The 20,116-nt window shown below is 50.0% G+C and overlaps 1 protein-coding gene across 13 annotated transcripts in view; it reads right to left on the reverse strand.

Annotated features, from left to right (window-relative positions):
• Window positions 1–20,116, reverse strand: part of OTOF (otoferlin) — a 115,928-nt gene that overhangs the window by 73,252 nt on the left and 22,560 nt on the right. For all 13 annotated transcript variants that reach the window (XM_037392729.1, XM_037392728.1, XM_037392726.1 and 10 more), the window contains exon 4: window positions 1,479–1,578. In XM_037392729.1, coding sequence (XP_037248626.1) covers window positions 1,479–1,578 — 100 coding nt within the window. The remainder of the gene's footprint in view (window positions 1–1,478; window positions 1,579–20,116) is intronic.

Raw genomic sequence — 20,116 nt, forward strand, 5'->3', positions numbered from 1 at the left:
TACATGCGATTGCTCTTTTCCTTTGTGCTGAGTGTAGGAAGCAGTTTATAGAGGAATAAGAAAAGGAGGGGAGGCTGAGGCTTTATTTTTTAATTAAAACACTAGGGTTTTGATACCCAAGAAGATCAGAAGTAACCGTATTTCCAAGTGTGTTATAAAACCCCGTCTCCATAGGAAACAGCTCCCATGAGATGTGTTAACCAGATGGAAACGCACTGAGTTACGCAGCAGCTGCTCTGCAAACAGGGAGCCTGTTCCTTGGCATTGAAGGCTCTGGAAGAGGGGTGCAGATCCAGACCGGGTGGTATTTCTTATCCTGATTTTCCCCAGAGGGGTATAAAGAATGAGACTTCAGGTGAGCTGCTGCATGAGGTTATTTCTCATGTGCTACAAGGGTCAGAGAAAAGCAGTGTTGAGGTCAGAGACAAATACTGTAAAAGTTGATCTTTTCAGAAAACCAGTACTACTGGCACAGATCAAAGCTGACACACTAACGGCCAGGGCAGAGCCAGTGTGGGGCTGCTCTGGTGCAGGAGAGCACTGGGAGCAGAGCTCGGTGCGGGACTGTGGTCAAAGCAGCTGCTCAGCTCCTCTGTGGGGATCTGAGGACCACGTTGTGCTCTGAGCTGCCATGAGTCTCCAGCAGCAGGACATTTCATTGAATGGTTTGGGTTGGAAGGGACCTTAAAGACCATCCAGTTCCCACCCCCCCGCCACAGGCAGGGCCCCCTCCCCCCAGCCCAGGCTGCCCCCAGCCCCGTCCAGCCTGGCCTTGAGCCCTGCCAGGGATGGGGCACCCACAGCTGCTCTGGGCAGCCTGAGCCAGCGCCTCGCCGCCCTCACAGGGAAGAATTTCTTCCTCATCTCTCATCTCCATCTCCCCTCTCGCATGTAAAGCCATTCCCCCGTGTGCCATCGCCACCTGCCCTTGCCCAAAGCCCCTCCCCAGCTTTCTTGCCGGCCCCTTTAGGCACTGGCAGGTGCTCTAAGGTCTCCCCGCAGCCTTCTCCTCCCCAGGCTGAGCCACCCCAGCTCTCCCAGCCTGTCCCCACAGCAGAGCTGCTCCAGCCCTTTCATCATTTTCGTGGCCTCCTCTAGCCCCGCTCCAAAAGGTCCATGTTCCTCCTTATGCTGGGGACCCCAGAGCTGAACGCAGTGCTGCAGGGGGTGTCTATTGCAGGCTTTTTCTGAGCTGTGGTGCCTGAGCAATTGGAGACTGTGTGTAGATTAAACCTGATCCATTCCTGCTTTTCCCCCATCCTAAACTTCTCACGGCGTGCAGAACAGCCAGCCTTCGCTGTGCACCCTCAGGAAAGTCCTGGCTGCCTTATTCCTTCAGACCAAGAGTAATGGGATGAAGGCAAGGTTGAGGATTCAGGTGCGTAACACAGACTTCTCTGTTCTCAGAGAGTCAGCAGAAATATGGACAGATGGACCGACTGAAGGGCAGCAGCAGCCACTTATTCCTCATGACCTACCTGAATGGCTGAATTATTGTCGTCTATGAGTGTGTCCGTCACCTCTACCTGCCCCTCCTCCACCACCTTTTGCAGGACCATCCGGAAAGTGCCAATGAGTCTATAGAGGAAAGAAAAGAAAAGTCAGGCAAGCTCTAGTGAGCACCCACCAGCATCTGTTTTTAATGGGAAAGGGCTTTGCTGGCCATGTCACCCAAGCATATGTTTTTGGCTGGTTTTGCTTTCCATTTGCCTTAAGAGGAGGTAGATGTGAGACGCAAGATCAGAGCATGGCCAAGGTTTCTGGCAGCTGCAGCAAGTGACCACAGCTCAGTAGAGATGGTGGTCAAAGAGGCCAGGAGAGAAGCCATTTCAAGGTAACACTGTTGGGATAAGAAGAGAAGGAGGCTTTGGGCATCATCAGTCTTGTAGTACTGGGATGCAGTTAAGGGAACCCAAATTGGCCTTTTCCATCCTGAATGTCTGCATTTATGTCTGTGCTAGTTAATCAAACAAGGCAAGAACCAGAGCACTGTTCCTCACCTATCTGCACCAGGACATTGTCAGCACAGGACATGACATGGGGAGGTCCCAGGTCAACATGCCTGACCCAAACCTACCCCCTCCCAGGAGGGTTTATCCTGTGGCAGGGCATCCCTGGAGCAGTTCGGATGTGCCTGGTTGTAGGGGGGATGAGTTGAACAGCCCATCTGGGCTGGCCCAGGATGGGAGAGCAGGGCTCATGATGGTTAGTTTACTTGGATGGAGATAGTCTGAAGGTTCTGCATGAGAGTCTGAAAGTTGCTCAGAGGAGACTGACTCCCTTCTCTAACCATAACTGATGCCTGAAGGCTTGTGTCCCTGTGCCAGACCACTCTGACCCTGCTAGATATCTTCAAGCAACACAGCAGAGACCCAGGGAGATTAGGCTGTCTGCATCCTGGGGGATATCATACAATCATTTAGGTTGGAAAGGAACTTTAAGATCATCAAGTCCAACCATTAGTTTCAAGATCCAACTGGAACAAGTCAAGAACTACCCCATGTGAGGTCAAGCTGACTCAGCTTTGAGCATGAGATCGAGCTAGAGAGCTCCTGAACTGCCTTCCAGTCTGAATTGTCCTGTGATCCTTTGATATGATACTACGATCCTTGATCCTATTATTGCTGTGGTCTGTAGTGTGTGAGGCAAGCTGCCTGCCAAAGTTCAGTCCCTGCGTATTTGTCACACCCCGGTGGAGTTGGTGACAGCCTCACCTGGGCCAGGACCACATGACCCAGAGCCACAAGAACTTTTGCGGCTGAAAGGAGACATTTACAGCATGCATGGAGCAATGGTTTAACACATTATTTCCTCCTTCCCAGGTTGTCCCCACTATTGCGCTGGATGCTATTGGCCCAACAGCAGAGCATTCCCATCTTTCCTTCAGTGGAAAACAAGCTGGTTTCTCCAACCCCACCGCTGCAACAAGCAGCCTGCCCGACTGCACAGGAACACACGCGGAGGGCTCACATCTGTCCCACTGGCCCTGCATGGGCTGACTCCCACCATGGGCTGAGATGAATGTTGAGGTGAGGGTGTATAACACCTTCTAACCATCATGGCTGTTTCTCCCCTGAGCTTCTTCTCACCACCTGAACTCCCCCAAGATGAGCAGGATGACAGCATCTGGTTGCTCTTAGTGGTTCTGGCCTGGGCTTGCTGCAGCCTGCCACTCGTACAGCCAGGGAGCGCAGTACTCTGTGACCTAAAAGCAGCCACGTTTGTTAAATTACAGGTCTGAATAGATACCACAGAGTGTGGAGAAGCCTGGCACTCTCTAATAAAAGTCATTACTTATTTGCCAGCTCATGGCTTGTCAAGGAGCTTTGTGTTCTTCATGTTCTGCTATGGCACCAGAGGGACCTTCCCAGGCTGAGAAGAGCCAGCTGTGAATCAAGTGACTCCTGATACAGAAAAAGCCCTGAAACAGTGAACACAGAGCTGCCTTACCCTGTCTGCCTTGCATGTCATCTCCAGTGCTATGACCCCAGATGACAGTGAAGATATTACACGGCACACCAGGAATATGCCTGCAGTGCTCTGCCAGCTGGGGCCAGCGAGAAAGCTGCTGCTGATTAAACTGCTTCCTTGCCAACCTTAAGGCATCGCTTACTGTGATGCTGATTTATGGAGACGTGATTTCACAGAGTAAGACAAGAACTCCCCGTGCTGTGTGGTGGGGTGCTGAGGTCTCCTCTCCTGCCTCTGCCCCTGTGTAACCCAAGCGCCCAATGCTTTGCCTGCATCAGCAGCCTGGAGACCCACGGTAAAAGCAGGGCAAGCAGATTTACCCTAGGTCAGCCTGCTGCAGCGCTGGAAATGGGCTTTGACTTTCCCACCTTTCAAGCCGTCTGTCTCCTTATGCTTTGAAGCACCCTCTGAAATGCAGCACAGCACTGGATGGAAGAGCAGGGTCTGCTCAGCTCCCTGGGGTCCTGGGGGTGTGATTTGCCTGGGTCCTGCCCCTGCCAGACCTCTTACTTTTTTTTCCCCTCTTTTCCCACCCAAACGTCCTTTCTTTGCACTGGTCCCTGTGCCTCCTTGTGCACGCACCTGCATGCATGGGGATCAGACAGCGCCTCTGTGGGTATTTCTCTGACCAAAGAAATCAAACTGCGCTGTGTAGATGTCCCACTGAACACCACTCATTTGAAATAATGAACTACCTGAGGAAATTAATAAACCACCTAAGCAAAACAGAAAAATGACATTACTGTTGCTCATCCACTTATCTAGCTCTGACTTGCAGTAGCAGCAGGGATGTCCTGCTTTCCAGCAAACCTCTGACAGATCCTGCTGTAGCTTGCTGGTCATGTTTGATGCTCTAGGAACAAAGGAGAGCTGTGGCAGAGCTTCCCCAGTGTGCTGTGCAGGATGGGGCCTTTCCCTGCAGGACTTTCACCTCCCCTCCTCAGCCCCCACATACTGTGCATGGCTGGGTCCCAGCACCGAGCTCCTTTAACTCTGTCTCCAAGGTGCCATGCAGGTCATCGAAGATTAACACCTCTGTGTGCTTCACATCGCTTCATGCACAATGAATAACGCACCACCGGCCCCCATGGAGACCTGCTTCTTCTCTAAGACGAGCCTGTCGGGGAAGAAGGCTCCCTATCAGCCTGGATTTCAGGGTTTGTGAAATAATACTTGCTGTTTGCAAGAGCAGCAGCTCTCCTGTTTTGGGAAGTCTTCCTTGAGGGAAGTCTGTGGGATGTGAGCACAGGCTCTGCTGCAGGGATCTGGAGGGCTGTCCTCTGCCTATGGCTGGATTTGATTAAAGCAGGTCAGTTTGGAGGGATGCTCTTGTGGCTTGAGCTCTAAAATCAAGTTATTTTAGTACAGTTGCTTATGGGTTAGATTTGTGAACGTTGCTAGGCTCAGCCGGCAACACACTATGCAGTTCTTGCTCTTACATGTGTTTGTAGGTGTTGGTATTATTTAATCTATTTGCTGATGGCACATCATAAAGATGCAGCCCCTTGGAAATGCCACGTAGCTCTAAGCTGTGGTAGTGGCTTCTCTGCTCCTCTTAGATCAAGGTGGATGCAGGTACTGGTGGCTCACATATGTGTATTGCTCCAGAGCAGCCTGATGAAGGAATGGGAAGCTTCTTGCACAGAGGCAGTGATGGCTTATGCGTCTGTAAGTGGGAATAACCCTCAGTGATGAGGAAAGTCCTTACTGCTGTGATGGGAAATGCAAAATAACCTGGAACCAGCCTCACCTCCAGAGAATTTACCCTGGACCCTGTCACCCTCCCAGGAACTCTGGTTTACTGAGCTACCCTCAGGGAAGAGCCCTGGTTTCAAGGCAAGGTGTGCTCCTTTGCCAAGGGACATGGTATGATCTCTTAATAAGAAGACACCATTGTCAGAATTCTTTTTTTTTTTTAACCTAAAAGCTAAGAACACAAGGAGGACTGTCTCAGCCTGGTTACAGATAGCATAATCTAGCAATTTCATTCAGGAGGCCCAGGAAAATCATACCATGGACTTGGCAGTGCTAGGTTAACATTTGGACTTGATAACCTTAAAAGTCTTTTCCAATCTAAACAATCCTGTCTATGGGACTGAGGAAGAGCTCAGCTTTTGCTTGCCTTTGCAGTGGCCTATGAGCATATGGAGAGTCTTCAAAGCTCAGCTACCATAAACCAAGCATGTGTCTGACACCAGTGTGTTCACCAAGTTCAGACAGATCACTGAATTTTCCTGATCGATTTAATGCTCTAGACTGCAATCCACTTCAGTATCCTCAGGCTGATGGAGGATGCATGACAGTACTGTAGCTTTGGGCACTTCTGCTTTCTATTTCAGCTGCAGAAGCTGCTCTAAAGCGGTTTCGAGCTGCCTTGCCTTACTGTGCAACTGCAGTGGGTGGGAATGTGCCTGTACCCAGTTCTCCCTGCCCAAATACCTCTCAGATTCCCAACTGAAATCTCCAACAGCCCAGTGCTCACAGCTGCTGCTTTAGCAACAAATCAGCGTGGGGCTGAAATGTTTCCCAAGAGATCTCGCAGCAGGGCTTAGAGCTTCTTGTTCCAGGGCCAGCATGTCTGAATCACAGACCTGTTGTGTAGAAGGGACCTCCTGCACTAAGCAAGACCATCACCAGCTCTGGATGAGTTTGGCCATGACTTCACCCCCCAAGCCTCAAAAACCTCCATGGATGGAGACCCCCCACCTCTTTGCTGACTTGTTAAGGCTGTACTACCCTCCAAGGGAAGAATATTTTCCTGATGTCCCAAGCTGTGCCTGTTGCTCCTTGTTAATTCATCTGTCACTAGTTAGCTCTGTAACTCCCCTTCAAGTAGCTTCAGGCTGCTCTTAGGTGGACCTTGGTGTCCTTTCCACCAGACCAGCCAAGCCCTACTCCCTCCACCTTTCTCTGCAGGTAGCATGCTCCAGGCACTAGTCAGCTGAGAGCTCATTTGTGGTGGTGGTGGTGGTGGTGGTGGTGGTGGTGGTGGTGGTGGTGGTGGTTCCAGCTGATGGCTGCTAGTGTTGACCCCACCGAGGAAGCAACTGAAGTCTTAAATTAGTCATGACGAGACTTTGCCATTAATTGGTGCCTCCAGGGAATTCCATTCCATGGGAAATACCTAAAGGTATCCTAGATGGGGGAACAAGGATTCTTCTGGTTCCTCTAAACCCCCTTGCTGGTGGTAGTGGGACAGGGCACAGGCGAGGCTGGTCCGAAAAAGCATGTTTCTACTTCATAGCAGCAACGCACATGCGCTTCCCTGGTGCTTCCCAGCTAAGGAAGCCCCCCACAGCTGGCAGCTCTGGCCATGGTCCAGCCCGTCTCACAGTATGTCATCTCTTAATATGAACACCACCTCCGAAACAAGAGGTAACTGGGGGATTTCTCCAGTGTAGCTGTTGTGGCTTTGCCAGGAGGGGTATGAGAGCTGTGGCAGTTTCTGTGCTCAAGGCTTTATGGCATGGTAGCTGCCACACACCCGTATGGTGGTTCTCCCTGAGTGCATCTGGATCTGTCCCTGTCAAAGCAAATAGAAAAAAGAGTGGGGGAAAAAAACCCAGGAGTCAACAGGGTGCAAGGATCTCCAAGAGGCATTTTGTGCACAGCCCGCCCTTGCTTGCTCAGGAGCATGGTTGTGGGGTTGGGGGGGAGCTGGGGCTGATAGGGGTGACCCTAGAGCCAGGCAGTATCTCTGCATGAGAACAGGATAATGAGATGTCCCAGACAGAGGGACCCCTCAGGACAGCACATGCCCCAGCTGCAGCAGAGAGCCAGAGGCCCCTCCTGAACCCCAAGACTATTTTCCAGACACCTCCTGCTCCTGTGACTTGCTGCAGTGCTGCCTCTGGCTGGGACAAAATCACTCATGAGAAGCCCAGAGGCTGCAGCATCACGTACATCTCCATCACGTTGATGTTCTCCCCAGCTGAGCTACAGTCAAAAGCACACGCTGCTTCTGAGTGCTTAGAACTGCAAGCTGTTGCTGCTGTGGGAGCAGATGAAAGCAGGTATGTCAGAGCCAGTCCTAGCCCTGCAGCAGCTTTTTCCCAGCCACAATATTTGGATGGTGGTAACAGGCAAAGAGCAGATGCCTCCACCTCCTGAGAAGATGGTGAGATGCAGGCCCTTTCACCATCCTCTTAGCATGTCCTTGCAACCCTTCCAGCCTGGCTTCTGCGTTTCTGCACTCCCCTGCTCTGCTCACAGACCTCGGGCCAGCTCATCTGCAAGCGTGTGACTTATTGGGAAGATACATCTGTGTTAGGCTTGGGATAACATGCTCCTTCCTCAGACCCCTCCCTTGACAAGAACCAAGCAAAAGCAAATAAAATATTCAGCACTGTCTACACAGCCCTTCATTTCCAAGTGTTTCATAATTCATCAAGTGCCCTGCTCCCTTCCCTGGCATTTCTGCTGATGGAAAGAAAGGGAGTTTTTCTGGGTCACTCGTAATTTTATCAGACTGTAGGAATAGCTCTTGTTTCAAACCCAGCCTGGCTGGTTCAGTGCTTAGAGCTTGCTCAAAGCCTTGGATCAGAGCAGTCTGGGATGGCTGCACACCCATAACATGGCATGCTTTGCTCTTTGCCCTTGTCTCCCCTTCCCTGCTAGCTCAACCCTTGGATGCTGTTTGCTCCCTGGGCAAATTCTGCTCCTGCAGCTAGGGATAGCCTCTGGTTGGTGGGTGGCATCTTCATCCATCCATCCATCCATCCATCCATCCATCCATCCATCCATCCATCCATCCATCCATCATCACATCCTGGGAAGCGACAAAAGGTAAATCACGACATCTCTGTCCTGGTTTGGTCCCCACCTCCAGGCACCCCTTGCAAGGTAGGGTGGGGAAAGCAGAGGGATGCTACTGCACTTAACCCATTGACAGGCCTGCAAGAGCCCAGGAGAGTGGAACGAAGGTTCAGCTGCCCAAGGGAGAATCCAGCCTGTACTTAAAGACTTCAGGGAGAGCTGATCTCATGCTCCTGAACCACTTGGAGCTGTTGGATCCATCTAAATTAGGGAATTAAGTGTTGCCTGGGCACATCCCTCACCCATCCACACTGGGGTGCTGCCTGCCAGGGCTGGCCAGGCCAATGCACTGTCCCCAGCCCATCGCAGGGATGCAGGGGCAGGGGTCAGCCCAGGGCTGGGCAGCCTCAGGGTACTTTGGAGAGGAGAGCTTTCCCACCCACCCCACCCCCCCCCGACCACGGCCAGCCCAGCTGGGGGCTTGGGACAGATGCAGATTGAAATTAGGATTTTAATCTGATATCAAACAGGGAGGGGGGAGTAGAAAAACAGAAGAAAAGAAAAAAAAAAAAGAGTTGTCACACTAAACCACTATAGAACCCATCCCTGCAGCCTCGTCTGCTCCCCACCCAAATTTTCAATGCTCATCATACTCCAGTGTGTCCAAGAGAAATGAGGAATATTGTGTGGGAGGGAAGGGCAGGCAGGAGCAGCCATTGCATCTTCACGCCCCTGCCCAGATGCTTTCCTACCCCAACACTAAGAGCTGCAAACACTGAAGGATTTGGTTACACCCCCAAACCCAAAGCAACATCTCCAACCTCCTGCACCATGGCTACAACCCAGACTCTACACTGAGCACTACCTTGCCCAACCTGGCACCTGCCAAGAGGGCAGAGGAGGTCTGGGGGCTCCTGGTCCCTGGGGATGGCTGGAGGGGGGCACAGACTCCAACATGGTGGCATGGTGGGGAAGGGCAGCAGTTTTCCTAAACACCTGCGCAGTCTGCCCTGAATTAAAGAGCTTCTGCAATGCAAAACAGGCAGCATGGGGAAATGACAGATGCCCAGAATGCTCAAAGAAGTGATCATGGGAGACGTTAGTCTTTTGGACCATCAATGGGGCTTAAGCGACCATGCAGCTCAGCCCTGCTCAGCTATAATCTGCTGAGGTAATGAACCCATGTGAATTTGTCAGCTCCCAGAGCAACAGCCACCAATTTCCCGCTTCTTGGTACACGACCAGGACACCACTTCCTTTCCTTACCCATAAGCCAAACAGAACTGTTGATGACTTCAGTGTAGGTGGCTCTGCTAAGGTTTTAATGACTCCAGCTACTCCTCCTTAATCAACCCCACTTTTCCAGCACCTTTCTGAAGCAGTAGGCTCTGAAGCTAGACACTTTTTTTTTTTTCCCCAGCCCGCGCTGAAGCACATAATGCTGTTAGTCACGGGCTGCCAAGCAATTGCAGAAGCTCCTTGCCAGCTTCCCTAGACACAGCTTCCCCACGCTCAGCATCCCTGCCCGTGCTGCTAGCCGCAACTGCTCCCTGTGTGCAGGGAAATGCAAAAACTGCTGCCTGACAAGGTCTGGTCCCCACCGGGCTCTGCCAGCTGCCAGCATCCTCAGTGACAAATTGAGTGCTGCTCGTGTGTGTAACACCCTCAGTGCCCGCCATGTCAAATTTTTGCAGAATTTTTCATTTCTTAATCAAAATATTGCATGACACCAAGTCAAACACCATGCCAAAGTCTTAAGTATACCCAAATTACCACTTTAGCAACCAGACCTGTAATCTCATCCCAAATTAGTTACCTGACAGAATATGTTTTGATACAACAGGGCTGACTGGCACTCATTATGCTATTCCACTTGTCTTCCAGGGTGAAAAGGAAGTCCATTTCTATTTAATGAGAATTTTTGCAAGAGTTTGCTGGAAGAAAAGAAGTTAATTCACTGAAGCAGCTTCTAATATCTAGAGGCTGCTGTGCTGGAACAACTGGTGTGTCCCACATTGCACCAGGTTATCCAAATGATAACAAAACAATAATAATTACATGCGCTTGCAAGTGTAAGCTCTGACTTGCCTACTGCACAGGCTCGGTGCAAAGGGGGTAATTAGGAGGAAAGGGATTTAGGAAGCTTTAACTTCAAGTGTCAGATGATTACAGATGAAGCTGCAATTTGGCTAAGACAGTGGAAAAGGCTCTTGGTTTTGGTCCAAGCTTCAAAGCACTCATCACATAAGCCACAAGAGGAAACAGTTTGCATTTACCCGTATCTTCCAAACACAGGTTTGTACATAAATGCAAGCACTGCATCTTCCAGACATACCATCAGACCCCCAAGTATCCAACAGCAACTCTCCTTCAGCTCGTTTACTTTCTGCTTTTCCAGCCTGAGCTCCCAGAGAGCCATTGCCTCTCCCCCAGGTACCCCAATGAGCTTCACAGACCAACCAGACCCATCCAGCTGCTCATCAGAGCAGCTCCCTGGTTTCTCATCACCCATTTTTGGACCCCTCGCACATCTCTGGTCTTCCAGCCAGTCCTGCCTGCTTGCAAGGCATCACAGAGCCAAAAGACATGTTGCTGGTGTGAAGTAAGAAGGTCCCACAGCAAAGAAGCCTTTCTTGGAAGCAAGAGGGCCACAGCTTAGCCCCTGGGACATGTCTTAGCACATGCATCCTCACATGCTGGGAGACAGGGAAATTATAACCCTAGAAAATGCTTTAATGGCTAGAAAAAAACGCACTATTTTCAACTATTCAACCCACTTGCAAAGGAGGGCTTGGGTTTTCAGTTGCATGAATCTAGAAGCTATATGGAAACCACTGTAAGCCATGAAGGGTCATTTTACGAACCCAGGTCTGAAGAAGCAGGGGAGGCTTTGAGGCAAAATGTTCAGCATGTGTGAACACTGCAAGGTGAGAGAGATGGGACATGTCAGGACAAAGAGGGAAAAGCACAGGCAATCTCCACGTGACAGACCAAATCGTGTCTGGCACATCACCGCTGGGCTGTGACTGGGACTGGGGCAGGATAAGCCCAGGGCAGAGGCTCACCAACCCCCTCTGTGTGACTCTGCTGCACAAGCCTTCTCCACGTGCACCTCCTGCCTGGCAGGGCTTTGCTCCACCCTGGAGGCAGAGCTGCCAAGGTGGCCATCTCCAAATCACAGAATTATGGAATTGTTTCGGTTGGAAAAGACGTTTAAGATCATCGAGTCCAACCATTAACCCAGCACTGCCAAGCCCACCACTAAACCACAACCCTAAGTGCCCCATCTACATGTTTTTAAACACCTTCAGGGACAGTGACTCCACCACCTCCCTGGGCAGGCTGTTCCAGTGCTTTTTGTGAAGAGATTTTTCCTAATACCCAGCCTAAACCTCCCCTGGTGCAACTTGAGGCCATTTCTTCTTGTCCTGTTGCTTGTGACCTGGGAGAAGAGGCTGAGCCCACCTCACTACAGCCTCCTTTCATGTCTCAGGCTGCCTCCAAAGGAGAGCTTTAGGCTCAAGATCCCACGAAGAGATCATTTTAAAGCTACCCTAGATGTGAAAAATAAGATGTCTGCAATAACAGAAGTGCTCTCTTCTTTTCCTGTTTTCCCTTTTCCTGACACCCAAGTTGCCCAGGGATATCAGATCTGGTCTTCATTGCTGTTTGTGGGAAGCCCACCTATTGCTTTCTGTGCTTTTAAAACTTAAATATAAGGCTAAGAAATCTTGAAAGATTTCCTTTCTCCAGAACAGACTTTGCCTAATGACCAACACTGTGTTAAACAAAACCAAACAATACCCCAAAAGGCAAAAAGCCTGGATGCAGCTCAAAATCATCAGGGTTTAAAATGCACTGATAATTGCTTGTTTTCCTCTCTCCCTGGGGAAGGGCCCATCCCACCTACTCATAGCTGTCCTGCAGTTCACCATCGATCCATGAGCTCTCTGTGCTCACATGAAGAGACTGCTCAGCTTGAGGGAAATCCATCCCATATGCCTTAGGGGTATCCAAGGTGCAGAGAAAATACTCATGGGAGTTTCTGGTCAGTCTCTACTGACTGTTGGGCTTAAACCCCATGCCCAGGTTACAGGCAGGCAAAGCTAGGTGGTGGGAATTGTCCTGTTGCTGCAGATCTCAATATGATGTGTTTTCTTGGTGATGCAAGATGAGTTTGGTGGGCATCAGTCCAGAGAAGGAAGGTGTCCTCTTGAAAGCACTCAAAACCAAGCCCTCCAGTCCTCCAGGCAGAGGATCTGAATTGCTAGCATTACAAGAAGCAAGGAGTTTGAAAGCCAGCGAAGTATCATTTCACTTAGGAGCCGAACATCCAGCCTGCCTCAGGAGGTAATAAAAAATGAAAGAAAAGGCTCAAATCTCTTCCTCTGCACAGCCTGGACTACAAAAGCCACATCATCACTTGCTGGCCATGTCCAACTTGAGCTGAGCCAGTTGTCTCCACTGCCTTCTCCCCTGCTCGCTTTACTGTCGCTCTTGGGTGAGCCACGATGATCTGCAGCTCCTCCAGGGAAGTCTGGATTCTGCTCATCTCTGTATCAGTGGCTTCCCTTCTCCACAGGGCTCAGCATTTCAGCTCTTTTTTCACGTGCCAGCCTTGCCTGCAAAACTGGACAAGTTGTATAACATGGTATCACTCGCAGAAAGGCTGAGCTGATACCTCTGTAGACATCTCAGCTGATTAGCTTGTGTCTCTGACACGGTATGGAAACTTTTGCCTTTCCAGGTTCCTGCCCCTGGTGACATCAGTCCTCCCAGGTCATAACGAAGCACACCCTGTTCATCTATCTTTTACCTTCCGTGGAAGCTGATGCTAGAAAGTCTTAATGAGACTTCAGACTTACTTGCTGCAGTGATCCCATTGCAACGGGTTTTGTGGAAGAGGAAGGTTTCAGGTAGATGACACATCTGCCTGTGGACTGGGCAGCTGTAGGTGTACCACAGGCACCAGTCCTTAGGACTAGGAAGCTAAGCTGGGCTTTATAGACCTCATGGTCTGGAGCATTTGCCACTCGCCCTACTTTGTGGAAGGGTATGTGAGAGGAGACCGTGCTCACTGGACTGGTCCCCACCATATCCATTTTGCATCACCTAGAGGAGAAGTTGGAGTAGGACCTCCTTCTAAGGTGAATAATCCCACAACTCAGGAAGTGCAATGGAAAATGGAGATGAAAATCAGTGCTGGTTTAAGAAAAAACTTGAAAAGAAAGAGTGCAGCCCATGGATCAGGAGGATGGGGGACTTGGGCTCTCAGGTGGACAAATTTAGGGGCACGGGTTAATGGTGGCCTTGGCAGTGCTGGGTTAACAGTTGGACTTGATGATCTTAAAGGTCTTTTCCAAGATAAATGATTCTATAATTCTATAAATTCATTTGTAATGATTACCCTGATACATCATGAAGGACCACACTTCATCAGACCTTGCCGTCCAGAGTATGACTCTTCTGGACTACGTATGGTGTCCACCTTGGCACTACTGGGGCCAGAGGGGGTGTCTTTGTGTTCAATAAACTCACGCTGATTTTTCGTCCATGAAGATGACAAATTCAGTTTTGAACCTGTAAACTTTCAGTATCTACCAGGTCTCGTAGTACGGCTTGCCACAGCCCACCCAGCATCATCTGAAGACCCACTGCACCCCGAGCCTCCCTCCCGCTGTCTTCATTTTCTTGTCTTCCAAGTTTTTCTACTGACACAGATGATAAGTAGCTGCATCCTCCCCAGTTTAACCTTGTGGCTATTCATTATGTTCTCTGTTGAATTGAAGAGGGTTAGTTTAATGTATAGTTCCTCATATAAAAGCTGTTCCAGAGCTTTTATCTGTTTTATTGGATCCCTCTGGCTCCTGCACAGCCAATAACACAAAACCAAAGACTCTTGCAACCAACAGTTTGTTGAAAGACAGCCCATAACAGCACTGGAGAGCAACTTTCAAGCCAGCACTAAAAGGATTATTAGGAGAACTTGGTTCTATGATGTTTAGATATTCAAGGTTCCTGGATTGCTCCCAGCTGCTAAGACAGGTGTAAGTTCCCCTCCAAGACACATATGCAGTCTGGACTTCATGTAATAAAGTTTGAGGATCCAAAACACATACAAAAATAACAAAAAAACCCCAACAACTAAATTGTGCAGGTGGCCCCCAAATGCTGTCAGATCCTCCCATTATGATTTTTTTTTTTATTTTGTCTTCCTGGTGAAATTAGAAAGGAACTCTAAAAAAATTCTTTTGGACCAAGACAAAAGCAAACCAAGCATGAGACCAGTGTGCAGTGATCTTATGTGAATATTTTGTCTGGGTTACAAGCATACTCAGTTGTATTTGAGATTTAATTGTTTTCTGCCTTTCAGCAATTCTCTAGAAAAAAATAACATCTTGATGTGTGCACCTGAGGCACCACTCATCTGGTGGTCTGGTGAGTCAGATAGAGAACCTGGGTGTGATACCTCAGGGTATCCCTGGGATCTTCCACACTGAAAGGGAAGAAACTAGGGAGAAATTAATCTCCCATATCACTGACAATGCTTCAAGGTCTGCAGCTCAGACCTCTGCAATGTTTAAGCAAGCCGGGCAGCCAAAAGGCTTGCCCAGCTGAAGTCCAAGCACTGTCTCAAGGAAACTCTCATGGCACTTTCTGATTTGCAAAATGTAGCTCTTACAATGTCCTGCTTGCCCAGTGCCTGCTCTCCAAGTGCTGCTCTGGGCGGGGAGGGCAATCAGACAAAGACAAGAGAGGAAACCTAATGCATCAGCATTCATAATTTTTTCCATTATACTCTTTCTATAGCAGTTCCACAGTGGATTATTTTCTGCTTTCTGAAAGGTGGAGACAGTTTCATACAAAAGACTTGAATTCTGCAAAGATCTTAATTGCTGGAGAAGCCGGAGTACAAAGGACAAAACAAAGCTCTATTTTTATCCTGCCAGAGCACGGTGCTGTATTAAAAGCCTTTGGTATTAGCCTCTTTGTGTCTCTGTCAGGTAAGGAGAGCCAGCTCCTGCCCCTTCCCAGTGGGTATCGTGTTTCTGCAGAGGGATGTTATCTGTGCCCCCACCCCTGCATCACCCATTGGGCCAGCGGGGAGCCAACGGGTTTGTAAAGTGGCTTTCAGCCTTTGGCCAGATCACGTTACGGCTTCTTGCCCTGGTGAGGAAAACAGTGACATGGAGAAAAACAAACCACCTTGAAGTTTTTGGGTTTGTGCAGTGTTTCTCATCCTTAAGGGCTGTGGTCGTTGACTAGTATTATCCTTGGTTTATGCCCAAGGAAAAGATGTGGCTAGGAAAAGGCTTGCCCAGGCTGTCCCAGCAGGTCGGGAATAGGAACGGCAGCAGGGACCCAACCTCCTGCCTCAGGGATGATGCTCTGTGGCCACTGACCACACAGCCATTCTCAATGAGGTTTCACCAGCACAGCATGCTGCCCTGGCTGCTGCCTCCACTTCCTTCTTGCATCTCTGCCCTCTCCTGTGTATATGTTTCCTCCACCCCACATCACTCATATGTGTGTCTTCTTCTGCTCAGACATGCTCAAACCCACGTCTGGGGCCCCACATCACACACCCGTCTCCTGCATATGTCCTCTCCCAGGGCCCTTCACCATCAGACCACATGCTACAAATTTTCACCCATCTTGAAAGTATTTTGCACATCTCCCCATGGGGACTAGAAGGCAAAGGACAGAGATGATCTGAGTTTCAGCCAGATCTCGGTATTTCTACCCAGCTCGTCCCACCATGCAGCAGTTACTTGGCTTCACCATCTGCCTTCCAGGATGCATTACATGGCATCAGAGGAGGCATCTCATGTCTTCAGGATGGGTATATAGGACCCATGATTATTGGTCCTTCTCTTGTCTGGAGCATTTTTAGTCTGCATCTACACTAGTAAATTAGCCACAGGCAGGATGTGGCACTGCCTTTCATCCACCTGCCCTGGGACAGCCCTGGGGTGGTTTGGATGGGTCTTGGCTGGAGGGGAGAGTTTCCCAGCCTGGGGATGCTCTACCTGCTCAGGGTGTGGAGGTAGGTTTCTGGGCTGGTGGCACTGCTGGTCTGGCCCATTTGAGCTGTCCTCATGAACTCTCTTCCCACGTCCATGCTCAGCCCCTTTCTCTGGACGCTCAGACACAGCACCCTGGGGAACGGCTACCAGGGACAGCCACCATCCCAGAGCCGAGACCCACTGGAGCCCAGAACCCCTCGAGAAGTCAGCATGCAGTCAGCTGCTGAAAGGAGGCTGAGGCGCTTGGCTGGGGCCAGGAAAGGATTATCTTACCAGATAATTAGCTGCATGCTGATGGCCACTGAGGCAAGAAATAAAAGCAACTCAATGAGCCACGCAGCCACGTCTCAGCGCTGGTCACCTCCATTATTCAGGGTGGATCTGCATCAGGTGTCATGCCTTTATCTGGGGCTTTGATAAAAGGCATTAATCAGCTGCATGTGAATTATTCACAGAGATCATGGCTCACCTTTCCAAACCCCAGTGCTGAGGCTCTACTTCTCCCTACTCCTCTCCCTCCTCTCCAAGATTTATGTCTGTCTTTCCTCTTCCTATAACTTGTTTCTGTGCAGGAAGGATGGGCTGTAGTTACAGCACTAGCTTGTGACCCTGGGCTTTAGTTTTTGTTTTCTGCCACAGATTCCCTGCATTTTCTTGAGGGAGGTGCTCAGCACCAACTGCCTGGGGCCAGGATGGGGCCAAGTTCATTGCCTGTGCCTTGGCACTAATATCCTGGTGTAAACATTTCTTAGCCAGCAGGAGAAATGCTGTGAGTCTGAACAGAAATCCCTCGATAATCCCTTTATGACTCGGAGTAGTCTATTCTGCAGGTTTATTCCTACCACTGATGCTCAGATTTGAAACATATTCCTTCCTCTACTACCAGGAAGCTTATAGGGTTGGAATAGGGCTCTCCTGTCATTGCCTCCTTTGGGCTCCTGGTTGTCTTCTGCTTCAGGGAACTTCAGCCCACCCTTCAGCCATAGCTGAAGTTCTCAGTTCCCTGTGCCCAGCACCCATTGCCCTGGGGCAGGGCATGCCTTGCTGCCTCTGGCTCTCCCAGACCCCTCTCCAGGCACTGGTGGTCCATCTCCATCATGTAAACACGAGTACCTGCTGCCGTGCAGATGTCCTGGGACGTCTGAGACAAACACAGGGATGGTAGATACAACTTTGGATTTACAGGAGACACGGGTCCTTCCAAAAGTGGATACTCAAAGGGCACCTGATCTGAGCCCTAGCTCCCCATGGACACCTCTACTGCTGTGAGAGGAGGTGAAGCCCTGTTTTGGGATTCTGCTTCCCACTGCTGTCAAGGCAAAACCAGGGGCAATGTCTTGCTTGGTGTTTGCTGATGGAGCGCTCTGATTCCGGCTCCTTTCCTGGGACAGGCTGCAGAGCTGGGTTGCTTCTGGTGTCTCAGACCAAAGATGGGCAGCAAGGAGAGCACACTGTGCTGTGTCTCTGAATTGCTGAGGGACCAGCTGAACACTGCCACAGACACACTCTGGGGTTCATTTTACTGCTGTCTGTAAATGCCAGCGTGAGGAAACTGTTTCTAACTGAAGGGCTTTTTAATTTAGCAGAGAAAGACGGAACGGGTAATTAACTCCGGAAAACTTCTACAGGGAGATGCTGGATACTCCGCCACTGCCCTGGGCAGCTGATCTCCACAACAGTGAGAGGAGACCCTAACGGGTGTCTGGCTGCTGGGGAGACCAAGCTCCACATTTTGAAACTTAAAGGGGGCTTGTAAGAAAGATGAGGACAGACTTTTTATTAGAGCCTGTAGCGACAGGACAAGGGCTGATAGTTTTAAACTAAAAGGAACAGTCAGACTAGATACAAGGAAGCAATTGTTTACACTGAGGGCGGCGAGGCGCTGGCCCAGGCTGCCCAGAGCAGCTGTGGGTGCCCCATCCCTGGCAGGGCTCAAGGCCAGGCTGGACGGGGCTGGGGGCAGCCTGGGCTGGGGGGAGGGGGCCCTGCCTGTGGTGGGGGCGTGGGACTAGATGGCCTTTAAAGGTCCCTTCCCACCCAAACCATTTTGTGATCTATGATTCTATGATTTCAAGGCAAATGCACCCCAGAAACAGGAGCAGCAGCTCTTGCTCCAGCCTGTAATGATGCAAAGCAGGTGCACATGCTGGGTAAATATTTCTGTTCGTTGTTGCAGGCCAGGGGTAGTTTGTGGGTAATCATCACAAAAGAACCAGCAGCTTCTGATGCACCAATATAAATTTTTAATGAAGTTAGAATAATAGAGAAATCCCAGCACAGCAAAGAGTTCATACAGGGTGAACAAAGACAGCCTGGCTAAACCGGCAGCCATCCTAGGGAAAAAAATAGGAAAGCCTGTACAAGATTCAATGAATAAGCAATTATTAATTGGAGTGTAATCAAAGACATGCAAGGTAGGTTTATGAGGAGATAGAGCCTGTCAAAACAAGCTTGGTTTGTTTCTTTGGAGTCGGTTTGTTTGGTAACTGCATGAAAGGAGCAGGTTCCTACAGAATGTTTGGTTTAACGCTGCCTGCTATCAGTGCCTCACACTAAAAAGAGCAGATTAATGGAGACAAACTCTAAAAATAGGACATCAGCTGAGAATCATCTTTGAATGACAGTGCTATGGTGCAATTTTGCTATTAAGCTCATAACTACCACATTAGTGAAAGGAATGTAAAAATAACTTACAATCAAATTTTCAAATAATATGAAGATTGACAGAGCAGTCAACAAGGAGACAGGGCAGGCAGCCACGCAGAGCAGTGGGAACCTTGGATGTGCCTGAACCAAAAAAGGGGCACTCACGTGCCAAAAACTGCCAAGAAACAGCATCTGCACCTCAAGCTGGCAGAAAATAGAGCCGACTTCCGTGAAAGCAACAGCTCCAGACAGCACGGTGCACCAGCAGCCCAGCACGGTGAACAACCAACCCATTAATCCATAACTGCATGAATGGAGGAGGGATGGGGAGAAGGGAGGTGCGACATCCTCACTCTGCAGAGCCGCAGAGATGCAGTAGATGCATCCCACCTGTGCCTGTATTTAGAGGGAGGGTGCTGCAAGTTGAACATTAGTGGGATAAAGAGCTGCAAAGATGATTTGAGACGGGGAAAAAAATGCACAATGAGAGGTGCCAAGAAGGGCCTTCTTCAAAAGAAGACCGAGAAGTACTTTGACTACAAATGTGCAAGAGCTTTCAAGGGCAGAAAAGACCTGGCGAGCAATGGGCATAGAAGCCTCTGGCTTCATGTGCTCTGGACACCATGATGGGGGAGCCCAGCTGCCTCAGCTCAGGCTCCTGGGTCCCTGGGACAAGAACCACAGCATCTGGGGGTTTCTTTGTACTGAGTGGGGACTAAATTGGTGAAAGAAGCCAATTCTCATGGGGCACTGGAACCAGATTCCTGTTCGCTGAAGATCTGGCCATCCCTTAATGGTGAGGAATAAAGTTAATGGCGCTGGCCAGCAGGACCAGGGCAGTGATTATCCCCACACACTCAGCACTGCTGAGGCTGGACCCTGAATCCTTGGTTCAGTTTCCAAGAGGGACCTTGAGGGGCCGGAGCATGCCTAGAGCCAGGCAGGGGGCTGGGGCAGGGGCTGGGGCACCAGTCTCATGGGAGGGGGCTGGGGAGGTTCAGCCTGGAGAGGAGGGGGCTCAGGGGGCACCTGATCGCTCCCTACAGCTGCCTGTAATGAGGGACAGGACAAGAAGAAATGGCTTCAAGTTGTGCCAGGGGAGGTTTAGGTTGGATATTAGGAAAAATTTCTTCACCAAAAGGGTGTCCAGCACCAGAACATGCTGCCCAGGGAGGCGGTGGAGTCACCATCCCTGGGAGGGATTTAAAAGACATGTA

Source organism: Falco rusticolus, chromosome 6 (genome assembly GCF_015220075.1).
Source record: "Falco rusticolus isolate bFalRus1 chromosome 6, bFalRus1.pri, whole genome shotgun sequence".
Classification (NCBI taxonomy): domain Eukaryota; kingdom Metazoa; phylum Chordata; class Aves; order Falconiformes; family Falconidae; genus Falco; species Falco rusticolus.